The sequence below is a fragment of the Staurois parvus genome, unplaced genomic scaffold (assembly GCF_062004578.1).
Source record: "Staurois parvus isolate SC_StPar_1 unplaced genomic scaffold, SC_StPar_1.0 ptg002181l, whole genome shotgun sequence".
Lineage (NCBI taxonomy): Eukaryota > Metazoa > Chordata > Amphibia > Anura > Ranidae > Staurois > Staurois parvus.
The window spans coordinates 2012934-2030310 of NW_028319977.1; the positions used below are offsets into that span (position 1 = coordinate 2012934).

Consider the following 17377-nt stretch of genomic DNA (forward strand, 5'->3'; position numbering starts at 1 on the left):
CTTTACATTGAAGATAGTCCTTAATGACATTGGTTTTTCTGCTGCAGAATACATTTGGGTTTAATCACATGCCTCCCTGATGGTATGGCAGTATAGATAAGTATCTGTAGTATCTGTATTTTTCAGCATTGATGACACTATTGATCCTGACCGAATCTCCAACTCTGCAGAAATGCAGTTTGTTCACGGAAAGGCTGGAGAGCAGTATAATAATGATTGTCTGCAGGCAACAGTGAATGGCGGAGGTTCCTTGTATGTTTGAGGCTGCAATTCTGCAAATGGAGTTGGAGATTTGGTCGGGATCAATGGTGTCCTCAATGCTGGGCAATACAGACAAACGTATATACACTCTACACAAAAACACAACCGATCTGGTGCTTTGTTCATGCACCTTTATTCATTTTGAGATAAGAGCTCCATGTCCTCTGTTCTCTGAAGAGCTAATTAAGGAAAACTTAACACACCAAGCGAGACATTTAATTGGGAATCCCATCATTGCATTCAAGGTGCATTATTCTGCATAATTGTCAGTTATTCTAAGGTTTCTGGGTGCGAATAGACAGCTAACCAACTGTAGTGTAAAAAATATTCACTCTTTAACTCCTATTGACATAGAAGAAATGATGAACCCCATGACAGGAATTGATGACCCTTGGTTGTGATGAAATTTGCTGGTGTGGTTGAATTGTGTTCATGTAGAGTTGTTGGGTTCTAGCTAGTCTCCACCTTTGGAATGGATACAGCTTTGGCTCACCTTCGGCACACAGACCTGTAACCTGGTTCCTTCCTGTCCCTTTCAGCACTGAGCCAACACGCCCGAACAGAAGGGATGCAGTGGACGGGGGCTGGAAGCCTACCCAATCCTTCCCGCAACAAGCCGGCCGTACACAAGCGCAACGGGCTAAAACTGAGGGACAAGATCCTGGTGCTGTGTGCCTTTGAAAACAAGGAGTCGGTGGGATCCCTGGCCACCCAATTCGGAGTCAGCCGCGCTCAGATCATCCAGATTATAAAGCGTCGGGAGGAACTCCTGGATGCACTGCAGAACAACGTGAGCGGAGACCGCATCAGAAGGCAGAGGAGGACTGCTAATGACCAGGTTAATTCAGCAGTGTGGGGCTGGTTGCTGTCCGTCCGTGGCACTAACATCACACTGTCCGGCCGGATCATCCGGGAAAAAGCACTGCAGATTGCTCGGGACATGGGCATCCAGGACTTCAAAGCTTCTAATGGCTGGTTGGAGAGCTTCAAGAAAACACATAACATCCATCGGAGCTCTCTGTCCTCCGTGATGGAGTTTGGGGATGATCGGATGGATGAATGGCTGGCCAGCTTCACCACAACAGACAGATAGCAACGCGCTCCCATTCTAGAGACTTCAGTGCTGTGATAGGAAGAACTTGCAGGCTGAAGACTATTTATTTTTGGATTTATTTATTCTCCTAGTTTAGAGGTCTTCTCTTTATGCTGTCACTGCCCGAAAGTAATACAGTGCAATTGTACATCACCATTGGAGGGATATGTGTATATTTGGACTTGGGTCCACAGACTTGGTATGGCTTTGAAGAACAGCATTACCTTGGTTTCAAGCAACGTCACACAGTATTGCCTTATTAGTCAGGAGTCAGAATTTCATACGCTGATGATTAAATGACAATGGTTGTTAAAGATTTGTTAGGGTTGTTTAAAGCACTGATCTGAGTTATGTTATTTATACTGGGTTGTATGGTTTCCAGCCTTGATTTACTGATCTGAATTGAAAGAAATTGTAAGAGATTAGCACGGAGGAAACATTCAGGTCTTCGTGTTTCTCATATAGTTATTTATCTCAAAGCAGATATTTAGCTTTAATAATAATAAAAAGTAGCCCAGTCCTTGAATATCTTTGTCCAATTTTTACCTCCAAACCGGCACTGTCACTCAGAAAACTCTTCTCTAAATCTAGATGTCCTCAGTCTTCCAGGGTTATTGTCAGCCAGCATCATTCAGTCACACACCAAAAGAATATTTCCTTGCGAAATGTCAGCCAGCATTATTCAGTTGCATACCAAAAGAACTTTTCCTTGGGAAATTTCAGCCAGCATCATTCAGTTGCACACCAAAAGAACATTTCCTTGGGAAATTTCAGCCAGCATCATTCAGTCACACACCAAAAGAATATTTCCTTGCGAAATGTCAGCCAGCATTATTCAGTTGCACACCAAAAGAACATTTCCTTGGGAAATTTCAGCCAGCATCATTCATTCGCACACCAAAAGAATATTTCCTTGTGAAATGTCAGCCAGCATTATTCAGTTGCACACCAAAAGAATATATCCTTGGGAAATTTTAGCCAGCATCATTCATTCGCACACCAAAAGAATATTTCCTTGTGAAAAGTCAGCCAGCATTATTCATTCGCACACCAAAAGAACATTTCCTTGGGAAATTTCAGCCAGTATCTTTCAGTCGCACACCAAAATAACATTTCCGTGGGAAATTTCAGCCAGCATCATTCAGTTGCACACCAAAAGAACATTTTCTTGGGAAATGTCAGCCAGCATCATTCATTCGCACACCAAAAGAATATTTCCTTGTGAAATGTCAGCCAGCATCATTCAGTTGCACACCAAAAGAACATTTCCTTGGGAAATTTCAGCCAGCATCATTCAGTTGCACACCAAAAGAACATTTCCTTGGGAAATTGCAGCCAACATCATTCAGTTGCACACCAAAAGAACATTTCCTGGGGAAATTTCAGCCAGCATCATTCATTCGCACACCAAAAGATTATTTCCTTGTGAAATGTCAGCCAGCATCATTCAGTTGCACACCAAAAGAACATTTCCTTGGGAAATTCCAGCCAGCATCATTCAGTTGCACACTAAAATGAGTCTTTTAAAGGTACATCACAGTTTGTCAGGGGTACTCAACATTTTGAAGAGTGACTGCCACTTAAAGTGGTTATAAATGCTGAAGGTTTTTTCATTCTGTGTGCTTCCTCCCCCCTAGTCCCCCTCTAATACTCGCCTGAGCTCCCTCTTGATCCAGCGTTGTTCCCGGAAACCTCAGCTGTTTCGGGCTTCTCTGGCTGAGACACAGCCATTGGCTCCCACTACTGTCAATCACAGTCATTGAGCCAATGAGGAGCGAGCAGGTCCGAGCCACAGCTCTGTGTCTTATGGATGCAAAGAGCAGGACTTAGGAGTGAGTACACACCAGGACCGCATAGCAAGTGGCTTGCTATTGGAGGCACTGGTCAAGGAGAGGAGCCAGGAGTGCCGGCTGGGGACCCGAGACGAATAGGATTAGGGCTTCTCTATGCAACACCCTTACACAGAGCAAGTATGTATGATGTGTTTGTTGTTTAAAACAAAAAAGAACCTTTAGAATTACTTTATTTGATTTGGTAACCAGTCGTGGGCCTCAGTGAAATGAAATGATTCAGACTTTCAAGTTGTTTTATGTTGAATAGCATAATGATCATTTTCCTCCTGAAGCTTCTGAATGCCAGCGGGAGGGAAAGGAAGAGAAGCCATTTTTCAGCGGTTGCAGGAAGAAAATGGAGAGGATTGGTTCTTGTATATGCCGCCCCTACTGTCCAAGTGGAAAACGGAAAGTAAAAGGGAGGCCGCATGGGCATGGGGCAGGGTCGCCATTACGTCTCCTGATGCAACACCAGTGGTTGGGGGGATGTGATAAAAGCACACCACAACTATGGGGTTTTAGCTCCTCCCAAGCCGCAAATGTAAACAAGCCCTTACTGTCCTGAGCCCCCTAACCGCTTCCCGACCGCCCTATAGTAGAAATACTGCTACAGGGCGGCACGGGTGTGCAAAATCAGGTATATATACGTGATTTTGCATTTCTGGGTAGGGGGTGCATGCCCCACCTGCGCTGCCATTCGCGGCCGCAGCTGTCAATCTCTGGGTCCCGGTGATTTCCAAGGATCTCCGACGGAGATGAGAACTGTTTTGTTTACTAACAGTTCTCCTCCCTGTCAGCTCGGGCACACTGCTTTGGATGGCTGTGCACAGCACAGCCATTCAAAGCAGTGTGATTACAGTGAAGCACATAGACACCGCCCCCTAGTAAAACACTCCCAGCACACAGTTAACCCTTTGATCGCCCCTCATGTTAACCTCTTCCTGCCCAGTACAATTAGTACAGTTTCAGTGCTTTCTTTTTAGCACTGCTCACTGTAAATTTTAATATTAATGGTGGCAATCATCGACATATAGTGGGACTGCGGTGGACATTCTGACACTGGGGGGGAACTTACTTGGTGTCACTGACATCCCCAGTGACACCAAGTAAGTTCCCCCCCAGTGTCAGAATGTCCACCGCAGTCCCACTATATGTCGATGATTGCCGCCATTACTATTAGTAAAAAAAATATTTTAAATCCCAGTATATATACCGCCATTGGTAAATGCTATAACTTTCACATAAACCAATTAATTTAACTGTATTGGGATTTTTTGTAGCAAAGACATGGAGTAGAATACATTTTGAAATAAATTTATGACGAAATTTGATTTTTTTAAAATTTTTTACTGGACATGTTTAATAGCTAAAAGTCAAAAATATTGTTTTTTTTTTCTTTCTAAATTGTCGGCCTATTTTTTTTTTTTTTAGCACAAAAAATAAAAAATGCACAGGTAATCAAATACCACCAAAAAAAAATCTTAATTTGTGGGGGGAAAAAAGGACGTAAATTTCATTTGGGTGCAGCGTTGCATGACCACGTAATTGTCAGTTAAAGTAACGCAGCGCCGTAACACAAAAGATGGCCTGGTCAGGAAGGGGGGGGGTAAATCCTCTGGAGGGCAAGTGGTTAGAGGCTGCTTTCACACTGATGTGCTGCGGTTTACCTGCACCATGGGTGCATGCTTCTGCGGGTTAGCTGTGCCATAGACTTATATCTTGCGGGTGTGGTGCACTTTCTGAAAGGGCACCAAAACTCCTGCATTCAGACCCGCAGGATATAATAGAAGTCTATGGGAAAGATGAAGATGTACTGCAGTGTGAAAGCAGCCTCAGTACTTTTCAATGAGTGCAAGAATGCACACAGAGACAAAGAGAAATGATTGCTTTTACATCCTATATGGGTGTAAAAGCAATCAGTGTAAAAAAATAAATAAATAATATAAAAAAATAAAAATGTAAAAAAAAATGTTTAAAAATTATAATTTTTGGTTATAAACTAATTTGGATTATTTTTTTTTTTACTAAAAAGATAACGGAATAAATTTTGGCCAAGATTTATGATGAAATATTATTTATTTGCAAAATTTTATTAAAAAAAACCCACTTTTTTTCAAAATTTGTGGACTTTTTCATTTACATAGCAAAAAAAATAAAATTCCCAGTGGTGCATAAATACCACCAAAATAAAGCTTTATCTGTCTCAAAAAAATGGTAAAAAATTCATATGGGTACAGTGTTGCATGACCGCGCAATTGTCATTCAAAGCGTGATAGTGCTGAAAGCTGAAAATTGCCCTGGTCAGGAAGGGGGTAAAAGTGTCCGGACTTGAAGTGGTTAACCATTGTTGTGCTTTGGGTTTTTTTTTTATTTTAGTATATAAAGGAAAAACGCTTTAAACTGTTATAAATCATATCAAATAAAATGCCAGGACAGTATAAACACCCCCAGAATAACCCTATTTTCACCACTTGCCCTCCAGAGGATTCCCCCCCCCCCCCACTTCCTGACCAGGCCATTTTTTTATGATACAATGCTGCGTTACTTTAACTGACAATTGCGCTGTCATGCAACGTATATAAATTAAATTTGTCCTTTTTTTCCCCACAAATAGCACTTTCTTTCAATGGTATTTGATCACCTCTGCATTTTTTTTTGTGCTATAAACAAAGACCGACAGTTTTGAAAAAAAAAAAACAATATTTTTGACTTTTTGCTATAAAACATCCAGTAAAAAGATTTTTTAAATAAAATTTCTTCATAAATTTAGGCCAAAATGTATTCTACTCCATGTCTTTGCTAAAAAAAAAAAAAATCCCATTACGTGTAAATTAATTGGTTTATGTGAAAGTTATAGTGTTTACAAATGGTGGTATATGTCCTGGGATTTATTTTTTTTTTTTTTACTAGTTGCGGTGATCAGCGACATACTGTGGGACTGCGGCGGGCATTTGGACACGGGGGGGGGGGGGGGGGGGGAAACTGATTAACTGCCAATTAATTCACCAGTGACACTAATACAGTGATCAGTGCTAATAAAAAGCACTGACACTTTACTAATAACACTGAGCAGGAAGGGGTTAACATCTGAGGCGATCAAAGGGTTAAATGCGTGCTGTGCAGAGCAATACAAAGCAGCCTGTTTATGCTGACGGGAGAGATCTGTGTTGTTTACATACAGACCTCTCCCCTGTCTGCTCCACCAACGATCACCAAGTACCAGCTAAGAATCGGAGGCTTGGGACCCTGTGAATGACATGTCGAGGAGCTAGCAGTGGCGCAGGTAGGGATCGCCTACCCTGAAAAACTAAATCATGTATATATACGTGATTTTGCTCATTTCCGCCGCCCTGTAGCAGTACTTCTGCTATAGGGTGGTCGGTAAGCAGTTAAAAGGTAGACACCCCAAGATGTTTTTTGTCATCACTTTTTTGGAAATGAGAAAACATGCTGGTATTGAGCTTAATAAAACATGAAGATTGGTAATGTTGCACCAGATATATTAAAGTGTTTGTAAACTCTTACATATACCCAATGACGTTACTGGCCTCAGGTGATGCACAGAGATGAAACTAATTCTCCTACTTAAGTTGCGCCTGTCTATCTGCAGCCCTCTCCTCTCTACATCTGTTCTAAGTCCAGAATTTAGAAAGCTTGTGTGAGAGTTCAGGAAAAAAAGGGGGTGGAGAGCTGAACTTATACTCTGCAGAGCTCAGTAAAGAAAGTTCTGAGAGCTGATTGGAGGGAAGAGATACACACCCCCTCCGCACAGCTCACAGAAACAGAGCTGAGGCAGTCAAATCTTATGGACCTCCTTTCCCGTCACCGATTTTCTCTTGGTGTTAGGAAAACTTGTCAGAAGTGACTCAGCAGAGGAACGAGGCAGTGGACATAAATGACAGTGCTCTGGATAAGACAAGTACACACTATAGAGGGATACGCTTTGTTCATATTTCATGTCTGCGGTTTACAACCACTTTAAATGTACAGGTTATACACGGGGAAGAGGGGGCAAAGTGGTCAATATACAGGTCACATAGAGAAAGAGCCTGAGATGGGAAGTTTAACATTCAGATGTGTAGGATAAGGGAGGTGAAGGGTTAATACACAAGTCCTCTAGAGAATAGGTACACATCAGTAGTATAGGATACAAGGGGGGAGGTGAAGGGTTACTACACAAGTCCTCTAGAGAATAGGTACACATCAGTAGTATAGGATACAAGGGGGGGAGGTGAAGGGTTAATACGCAAGTCCTCTAGAGAATAGGTACACATCAGTAGTATAGGATACAAGGGGGGGAGGTGAAGGGTTAATACGCAAGTCTTCTAGAGAATAGGTACACATCAGTAGTATAGGATACAAGGGGGGGGAGGTGAAGGGTTAATACGCAAGTCCTCTAGAGAATAGGTACACATCAGTAGTATAGGATACAAGGGGGGGAGGTGAAGGGTTAATACGCAAGTCCTCTAGAGAATAGGTACACATCAGTAGTATAGGATACAAGGGGGGGGGGTGAAGGGTTAATACACAAGTCCTCTAGAGAATAAGTACACATCAGTAGTATAGGATACAAAGGGGGGGGGGTGAAGGGTTAATACACAAGTCCTCTAGAGAATAGGTACACATCAGTAGTATAGGATACAAGGGGGGAGGTGAAGGGTTAATACACAAGTCCTCTAGAGAATAGGTACACATCAGTAGCATAGGATACAAGGGGGGGATGAAAGGGTTAAAACTGATCTACTCTGCCTACCTTGAATCTGCTGCTTATTTGGATCCAGTGAATGATCTTTCATTAATTTCACCTTCCTCCATTGTAAGAGGCAGGGGGTGGAGGGCTACCAGATTTAAACACTATATGGTTTACATTTCTGACCGCTGTGGTTGACCAATCACAGGTTAAAAGTGATCCCACAATCAACACCCACCCTCAGTCTGCTGCTGATTGAAAACAAGTGATTGATCTTTACTGCTTTCCGACTGCTCTATAGCAGAAATACTGCTACAGGGCGGCACGGGTGCGCAAAATCACTTATATATACGTGATTTTGCATTTCCGGGTAGGGGGGCGCACGCCCTACCCGCGTCACCATTCGCGGCCGCGGGTGTCAATCACCGGGCCCCGGCCGGTAATTACTCGCTGGCGCCCGGTGATTTCCCAGGATCTCCGACAGCGAGAACTGTTTTGTTTACTAACTGTTCTCCTCCCTGTCAGCTCGGGCACACTGCTTTGGATGGCTGTGCACAGCACAGCCATTCAGAGCAGTGTGCTTACAGTAAAGCACACACCCCCGTCCCCTAGTAAAACACTCCCAGCACACAGTTAACCCTTTGATTGCCCCTCATGTTATCCCCTTCCTGCCCAGTGCCATTAGTAGTGTCAGTGCTTTTTTTTTTTTTTTTTAGCACTGATCACTGTATTGGTGTCAGTGACACCAAGTCAGTTCCCCCCAGTGTCAAAATGTCCGCTATAAGTCGCTCATCGTGCCAGTAAAAATAAAAAAAATCCCAGTATATATAACGCCATTTGTAAACACTATAGCTTTCACATAGACCAATTCATTTACACGTGTTGGGATTTTTTTTTTTTTGCGAAGACATGTAGCAGAATACATTTTGGCGTACATTTATGACGAAATTAGATTTTTTTTTACTGGATATGTTTAATAGCAGAAAGTCAAAATAGTTTTTTTTTTCTCAAAATTGTCGGTCTTTTTTAGCTTATAGCGCAAAAAATTACAAACGCACAGGCGATCAAATACCAGGGAAAGAAAGCTCAATTTGTGGGGTAAAAAAGGATGTACATTTCATCTGGGTGTGGCGTTGCATGACCGTGCAATTGTCAGTTAAAGTAACGCAGCGACGTAACGCAAAAAAATGGCCTGGTCAGGAAGGGGGGGTAAATCCTCTGGAGGTTGAGTGGTTAATCTGGAACTGGGGACTACCAGATGTAAACACTATACTGTTTACATTTGTGACCACTCTAATTGACCAATCACAAGTTAACCACTTGCCGTCCAGTATATATACATGATTTTGCGCACAGCTGCCGCCCTGTAGCAGTATTATTATTATTAAACCGTATTTATAAAGCGCCAATAGTTCGCTCAGCGCTGTACATTACAAAGGGGGACAGAACATGTGACAGAACAATAACAACAATACAATGCAAAACATGAGGGGATTGAGGGCCCTGCTCTTTCGAGCTTACAATCTAGGAGGGAGAGGATGGTGGCACAGGAGGAGAAAGCTGTGGGAGATGGAGTGGTAGGAGGAGTGGAGGTCGTCGGCAAGTTAGCAGGGGGTGGGGTAGGCTTCCCTGAAGAGGTGGGTTTTCAGGGTGCGCCTAAAGGAGAGGAGAGTAGGTGATAATCTGATGGGTTGGGACAGGGAGTTCCAGAGGATGGGTGACACCCTGGAGAAGTCCTGGAGGCGGGCATGGGAGGAGGAGACCAGGGAACTAGAGAGAAGGAGGTCTTGTGAGGAGCGGAGTGTGCGTGCTGGGCGGTACTTGGATATTAGGTCGGTGATGTAGTTCGGGGCAGTATGGTGGACAGCTTTGTACGTCAGCGTTAGGATTTTGAATTTGATCCGTTGCGCAATCGGAAGCCAGTGGAGGGATTGGCAGAGGGGGGTGGCGGAGATGGAGCGCTTGGAAAGGTGAATGAGTGGCAGACGTATTCAGGATCGGCTGAAGCGGGGATAGCCAGCGGAGAGGCAGGCCAGTGAGGAGGGAGTTGCAGTAGTTGAGTCGTGATATGATGAGGGAGTGGATGAGCTGTTTAGTGGTTTCTGGGGTTAGGAACGTGCGGATTTTGGCGATGTTGCGGAGGTGGAGTCTGCATGAGTTTGTTAAAGATTGGACTTGGGGCTGGAAGGATAGGTTGGAGTCCAGAATGACAACAAGTACTCTGGCCTGCGGGGCGGGTTTGATGGTGGCGTTGTTGGACATGATGGAGAAGTCAATGGGGGGTGGGGTCCGGGCTGGGGGGGAAAGACAAGAAACTCGGTTTTGGAGAGGTTCAGTTTAAGGAAGTGGAGCGACATCCAGTCTGATATGTCGCTTAGTAGGTGTGTGATTCGGGCGGAGACTGAGGGGGTGAGGTGGGGGGTTGAGAGATAGATTTGTGTGTCGTCGGCATATAGGTGGTAGTTGAGGCCGTGAGAGTGAATGAGTTGGCCAAGGGAGGAGGTGTAGATAGAGAAGAGAAGGGGCCCGAGGACAGAGCCTTGAGGGACCCCAACAGTGAGGGGGAGGTGGTAGCATTATAGGTAACGCTGCTATCTGTATGCTATCTGCTATGAGGCTGCACTAAAGCGGTTAACTGCTTGTCGCGCACCCATAGTACAGTTACGTAATGTTGGACACCCTATTCCAAAACCATTGAGAATTAATATGGCGTTGTCCTCCCTTTCCTCTATACAGCTATAACTGCCTCCCCTCTTCTGAGCTTTTCATAAGGTTTGGGAGTGTGTCTACACAGATTTGTGCCCATTCAGCCAAAAGAACATTTGTAAAGTCAGAGGAGCTGGAGATGACCTGGCTCACAATTGGTGTTAAGGTTCATACCAAAGGTGTTTAGTAGTGTTGAAATTAGGACTCTGCAGGCCACTTGAGGTCCTCCTCACCTAACTGGTCAGACCATGTCTTTATGGAGCTGGCTTTGTACACAGAGGCACATTCATGCTGGAACAGAAAAGGGTCTTTACCAAAGTGTTACTACAATGTTGGAAGAGTGCACTTATCCAAAATGTCTTTGTATGCTGTAATATTAGCAGTATCCTTAACTGGAAACTCCTGAACTCAATCATTTTAAAGGGTGTCCACATGTTTTTGTCCATATATTTAATTCAGGTACTTATATAGCGCCGTCAATTTACGCAGTGCTTTACCTATATATTGTACATTCACATCAGTACTTAACCCTCAAGGGGTGTACAATCGAAGGTCCCTTTCTCACATTCATAAATACATATATTAGGGACAATTTAGACAGGAGCCAATTAACCTACCAGCATGTCTTTGAAGTGTAGGTTTGATAGGTGTCCACAAGCTTTAAGTCATGTAGCCTAACAATACGTTGGTTTTGATATTGCATTCCTTCCTATGATCCATCAATGTTAACCTCCTTTGTTTCCCCTCATACAGATATCACCCCACACAACCATCCTGAGGAGCAAGTGAAGGGTGTACATGGCGGGCAGCCTCTTCCGGAGGTGCTGGTGGGGAGTCTGCTGCGGTATTTTGATGAGGAAAAAGAGCGACAGGCTCAGCTAAGGAGATCCTTACCAACAATTGTAGCTGAGCAGCAGCCATTGGTGGTGGCAGACAACAGCGCTCATCACTTCTCCATAGACTGGGGTCTACCAGGCGCAGCCAGCACTTTCCAGGACAGTCTGACCACTGGTGGGGTGAAACAGTACAAGTGTCCGCAATGTGAGAAGACCTTCCTGCGTAGCACACAGCTGAAAGAGCATCTGCGCACTCATTCCGGGGAACGCCCCTACCAGTGCCTAAAATGCCCCAAGACTTTCAACAGAAGCACCCAGCTGAAGGATCACCAGCGTACCCACACTGGTGAACGGCCCTTCCAGTGCACTGAGTGCGGCAAAACATTCACACACAGCTCCAACCTCATCCACCACCGGCGGACCCACAGCGGGGAAAAGCCTCACAAATGTCACCTGTGTCCAAAGAGCTTTAGCCAAAACTCCGACCTCAACCGACACCAACGCACTCACATGGCCGGAGACCGCCCTCACCAGTGCACGCGCTGCCACCGGACCTTCATATATAAGTCTCAGCTGCGGATGCACAGTCGGGTGCACGTGGTGGAGGATATCCTGCGGGGTGTGGAAAGAGGAGGTGGAGGAGAGGATGTGACCTTCAGTACACCGCCACTCTGATGGTTGACCTGTGCACCACAAACCGTGGCATTTATGCGTCTTAGTATCATATTTGAATGTAATCATTTATGAATAGTACACTAGGTTAAGTACTACAGCGTTGGGTATCGATAAGAATAGTGGTCACTACTGTGTGTGTGTCCTGTCCAAACAGTCCAGCACACCATAGTGGAATGGCACCAAGTGTAAATGTCCTGGACTGACACAGATATACAATTAAATTGTGTCCTGTCTCACAGATGGATGCCTGGAATGCACTCTGAATCAGCAACATATCACTGTGTCCTGTCATGGAGATTCTTTGCACTGTAACAGCAGTACTGGCCATCAGAGGTTATTCTCCTTTTACTGTACAGCCCTAACAAGTCCACCACATAAAGAGATAGTGGCAATCCATTCAGCACTTTTGAAAGGATGACTGTCTACATAATACAAAATGAGCTGGGACCTCCCCCCTGTGTGAGATGCAGACTGCATGGAGTAGTTGAGGACCTCTCCTCTGTGTGAGATGCAGGCTGCATGGAGTAGTTGAGGACCTCTCCTCTGTGTGAGATGCAGGCTGCACGGAGTAGTTGAGGACCTTTCCTCTGTGTGAGATGCAGGCTGCACGTAGTAGTTGAGGACCTCTCCTCCGTGTGAGATGCAGGCTGCACGGAGTAGTTGAGGACCTCTCCTCCGGGTGAGATGCAGGCTGCACGGAGTAGTTGAGGACCTCTCCTCTGGGTGAGATGCAGGCTGCACGGAGTGGTTGAGGACCTCTCCTCCGTGTGAGATGCAGGCTGCACGGAGTGGTTGAGGACCTCTCCTCCGTGTGAGATGCAGGCTTCAGGGAGTAGTTGAGGACCTCTCCTCCGTGTGAGATGCAGGCTGCATGGAGTAGTTGAGGACCTCTCCTCCGGGTGAGATGCAGGCTGCACGGAGTAGTTGAGGACCTCTCCTCCGGGTGAGATGCAGGCTGCACGGAGTAGTTGAGGACCTCTCCTCCGTGTGAGATGCAGGCTGCACGGAGTGGTTGAGGACCTCTCCTCCGTGTGAGATGCAGGCTGCACGGAGTTAATGAGGACCTCTCCTCTGTGTGAGATGCAGGCTGCACGGAGTTGTTGAGGACCTCTCCTCCGGGTGAGATGCAGGCTGCACGGAGTAGTTGAGGACCTCTCCTCTGTGTGAGATGCAGGTTGCACGGAGTAGTTGAGGACCTCTCCTCTGGGTGAGATGCAGGCTGCACGGAGTAGTTGAGGACCTCTCCTCTGGGTGAGATGCAGGCTGCAGAGAGTAGTTGATCTCTCCTCTGGGTGAGATGCAGGCTGCAGAGAGTAGTTGATCTCTCCTCTGTGTGAGATGCAGGCTGCACAGAGTAGTTGAGGACCTCTCCTCTGGGTGAGATGCAGGCTGCACGGAGTAGTTGAGGACCTCTCCTCTGGGTGAGATGCAGGATGAATGGCGTGGTTGAAGACTTTTCCTCTTTGTTTGAGATCAAAACTTCACAGGGCAGCTGAGGACCTCTCCTCTGTATGCAGTCAGACTAAACGGAGTGGCTGAGGACCTGTCCTCTGTGTAAGATCAAACTAAACAGGGCAGCTGAGAATCTCTCCTCTATGTGAGATCCAGACTGAACAAGGTAGCTGAGAACCTCCCCTCTGTTTTGAGTTGCAGACTTAACTGGGTGGCTGAGGATCTATCCTCTGTGTGAAATGCAGACTTCACAGGGCAGTTGAGGACTTTTCATCTGTGTGAGATACAGACTAAACAGGATAGCAGAAAAACCTCTCCGCTGTGTGAGATCCAGACTGAACGAAGTGACTGAGGGCCTCTCCTCTCTAAGATCGAGGCAACACAGGTTGGTTATCGACCTCTACTTTGTGTCAAATGCAGGCTGCATGGGGGTGGCTGAGGTCCTCTCCTCTGTTGCTGTAGACTGCACAGGGTGACTGAGGACCTATCTCCTGTGTGAGACCCAGACAAAATGGGGCTTCTAAGGACTTATTTGTTAGATGCAGCCTGCATGGGGTGCCTGGTGCCCTCTCCTTTTTTCTTTGTTAGATCCAGCCTGAACAATGTGACTGAGGACTTCTCCTGGGATGCAGACTATATAGGACCTCTCCGCTGTGTGAGATCCAGACTGCACAGGACACCTCTGCTGTATGAGAACCAGATTGTATAAGGCAGCTGAGGACCTCTCCTATTTGTGAGATGCATACTGAACAGGGCAGCTGGGGGCCATTTGCTTTGTTTTAGATTTAGCCAGCCATACATGGAGCGTAATTCAGCTGGTTCAGCAGGTGAATTACAATCCATGCATGGGCTAGCTGGTTGTGCACAAGTCGATCTATGGATTGACTTGTGTGCAACCAGCCTGTCTGCTCTCATGATCTGAGACCACACCTATAGGTCCTTAGTGGAGGCCAAAGTTGTCAATGATAGCTGTGTTTGACTGTGCAAGGTGTCCACTGATAGCTGTCCAGTATGACTTTCATTACCATGTCCTCAGCGCAGGACATCAGATTGATACAGATTCAGGGGCAGGAAAGGTTTAATCGTACGTGCAATAACATTAGAACATTTGTATACCACAAAGATCATGTGGGCGGGGCTTAGCACCCGTGGGCAGGGATTCCTGAGCAAGCTCTTGCCAGTGTCCCCAGTGGTGGACAAAAGTTGCGTTCATGTGAAATCAGCATTAAGGCATCGATCTAGATTAAAAGTAAGACTCCTCCAAGAGCACACTTTTTGACATTTGGTAATCCGTGGCCAGACTTCTATGCTCTTGACACTATGCCCTACAGTCATACTTTTTAGACTTCACCTCTCCGCAGGTGTGTAGCATTTCAAAGACTGTACCATGGAGCTTGTTGTGGTCTTCACCAACTCAGTCCCATCACCTCACTCCCAGTGACCACGATATGTATTTTACTATTGGATACAGAAAGCACACTTCTCTTACACCCATGCTTGTTCTCCGCCTGAGGCCTCACTTCATCACTCGTGACTCCTGGCCAGGTCCCTAGGTACTCTGTGTTGCAAGAACAGTTCCAGTAGGTGGGAAACAAGTCCCCAGTAAAGGGGCAAAGCATCAACTCTTGCACTAAAAGAATATCTCGACTCTGACATGGCTGGCATGAAACTAATCAGTGTTCTAACGTATACCTGGCACCTTATCCCAAGTGACCTTGGCCAGCTTCTCCCTTCAAAGAGCCCTCCTCGAGCGAAGGTACTTCATTCTCATTATATTCTGGACACCTCGTAGATACCAATGGACAGATCTTCTTTGTAACATACCGTATTTAGAGTCTGGGTGCCAGCGATGCTGATATGAGGTCTGCACAGGGATGGCGGGTTAATTTGTCAATGATGGGAGGTTGGTTGAGAGGTAGGTGGAGGATATGGGGGGTGAAGTTTGGCCTTGGCACAAAGAATTCTGGTAAATGTAGTTTGACACTTCTCATATTTGTAATACAGGCACAAAATGGCCCCAGGACCTCACAGCAAGAAGAAGGGGCCATTTTAAAGCAGGAATATGCAGGACCAACAAAAAAGGACCTTGAGCTGAGGCTTGTATCCAGTGTTCACTTGCACCGCAAAGGTTTTACTGGTCTTAAGTATTTACAGTATAGTGTTAATATACAGTATTATAGTATAGAGAGATCCCATTATATGGTATTTTTATGACTGCACACTTGGTCATCATTAGGCTGACCCAACTGCATCCCACAGGAAGACGATACAGACCTGCAGAGGAGAGGATGGACATTGAAGCCTCCAATGTTAATAAGGATATTTCCCAGCATGCTCTTGCTCAGCAGACCTTTTTTGCTCTTGTAATTCTCAAATTTTTTACTCCTTGCATATTATCCGGTTTTTGATGTGGCTTCAGCATTTGAAAAGTGACTGTTTTGACTATCAACGGTATCTACTGCTGGATTGACTTTGTTTTTGTCTATGTTGGACAGTATACATATGTATAATACAAGAAGGATTGTATATAGCACTGTGGGATTCAATGTCAGAGTATTAAAACAGTATATAAGAATGAAATGCGTCTGTTTGGAATTGCTGCTCACACACAATGCCTGCATCATAACAAATTGTTAATAGAGAAGAACCCGTGCAGCTAAACTTTAATATAAAGCAGTACTCAACTCCTCCAACCCCATGATTTTTCCCACTTACCTGCAGTGGTCTAGTGTTGTTCAAATCACATACCTGCACAGCAAATCCACCATTGTCGCTTTGCAATCTGCAATTCGGGTGCCACATAGCGGGATTGGGCCACCATCTTGGTCCTCTTCCTCTTCTGGCTGCCTCTTCCAGGTGTAGGCAGCAAGATCTGCTGAAGCAACAAATGACCTCTGACCTCTCTATGTGTTGATCCTGCAGCCTCCTGGAAGATGTGTTGTATGTATTCCAGGAGACTGCAGAACCAGGTACAAATCAATTTTGCCTAGCTTGGAATGGAAGCTGAGGGCAAGGCTAAAAATAAAAAAAAACTTGGGACAAAAGACAAAAATTCCCTACAATTGTGCTTGCAGGGTGGGGGGAATGTTACAGCCGAACTAGCTTCTATTTGGGAGTTGTGCTTTAATAAGATTGAATTTACTCAAACACATTCCACTTATGGAGAAATCCAATTGCTTATGATATGGCACTGTACACATAGTTGTTCCCAGGGATGTTGCTTGGGTTTGTGACATACATGAAACACATTAAGGCCCCTTTCTCATGTAAGGTCTGATCTGTCAGTTTTTCAGGTAAACCTGATCGCACGGTTCATACACCCCTATGGACATGCAAGTGTAAATTAACTTGTGTCCATTTACACCCGCCTACCTCTGATCATATCTGGTCCACTAAAAAAAAAGGGTATCCCTCCTCCTCCTCTGTCTAGGCATATAAGATTGGAGGGCAGTTGGGTGTAAACAAAAAGTGAAGTTTGTTTATATCTGGCCACCCATAGAGCAGAGTAGGCTCTGTCCCTGTCTGCTCTGCATAAGACAGACCTGTTTTCTACCCCGATCAGAAGGGAATCAATGGACAGATACCTGCTGATCAAAACAGAGTCAGCCCCATGTGAAAGGGGCCTAAGACTCTTCACACTTGAGAGATTCAAAGCAAGTTTCCTGAAGTGCTTCAACCCTAAGCATCAAGGTTCCTATTATATTTAATGGTTCCCATTTAAGCGTGAAGGTCGTTTTTCTCGAAGCATGTCAGGCATGAATAACATCACTACAAACTGTGGACATGGCCACATAGTTGTTGCCAGGGATGTTACTTGAGTATGTGAAATACT

General features: G+C 45.3%; 1 protein-coding gene across 2 annotated transcripts in view; it reads left to right on the plus strand.

The window, feature by feature from the left end:
* Positions 1–16125, plus strand: part of LOC149432248 (uncharacterized) — a 57588-nt gene extending 41463 nt beyond the window's left edge. The window contains exon 6 of one of the 2 annotated variants that reach the window (XM_089665362.1): positions 11336–16125. In XM_089665362.1, the coding sequence (XP_089521488.1) occupies positions 11336–12093 (758 nt within the window). In that variant the 3' untranslated portion in view covers positions 12094–16125. Of the gene's footprint in view, positions 1–800; positions 1875–11335 lie in introns of those variants that run through there. The other variant, XM_089665363.1, reaches the window with a different exon arrangement.
* Positions 16126–17377: the final 1252 nt, after the last annotated feature.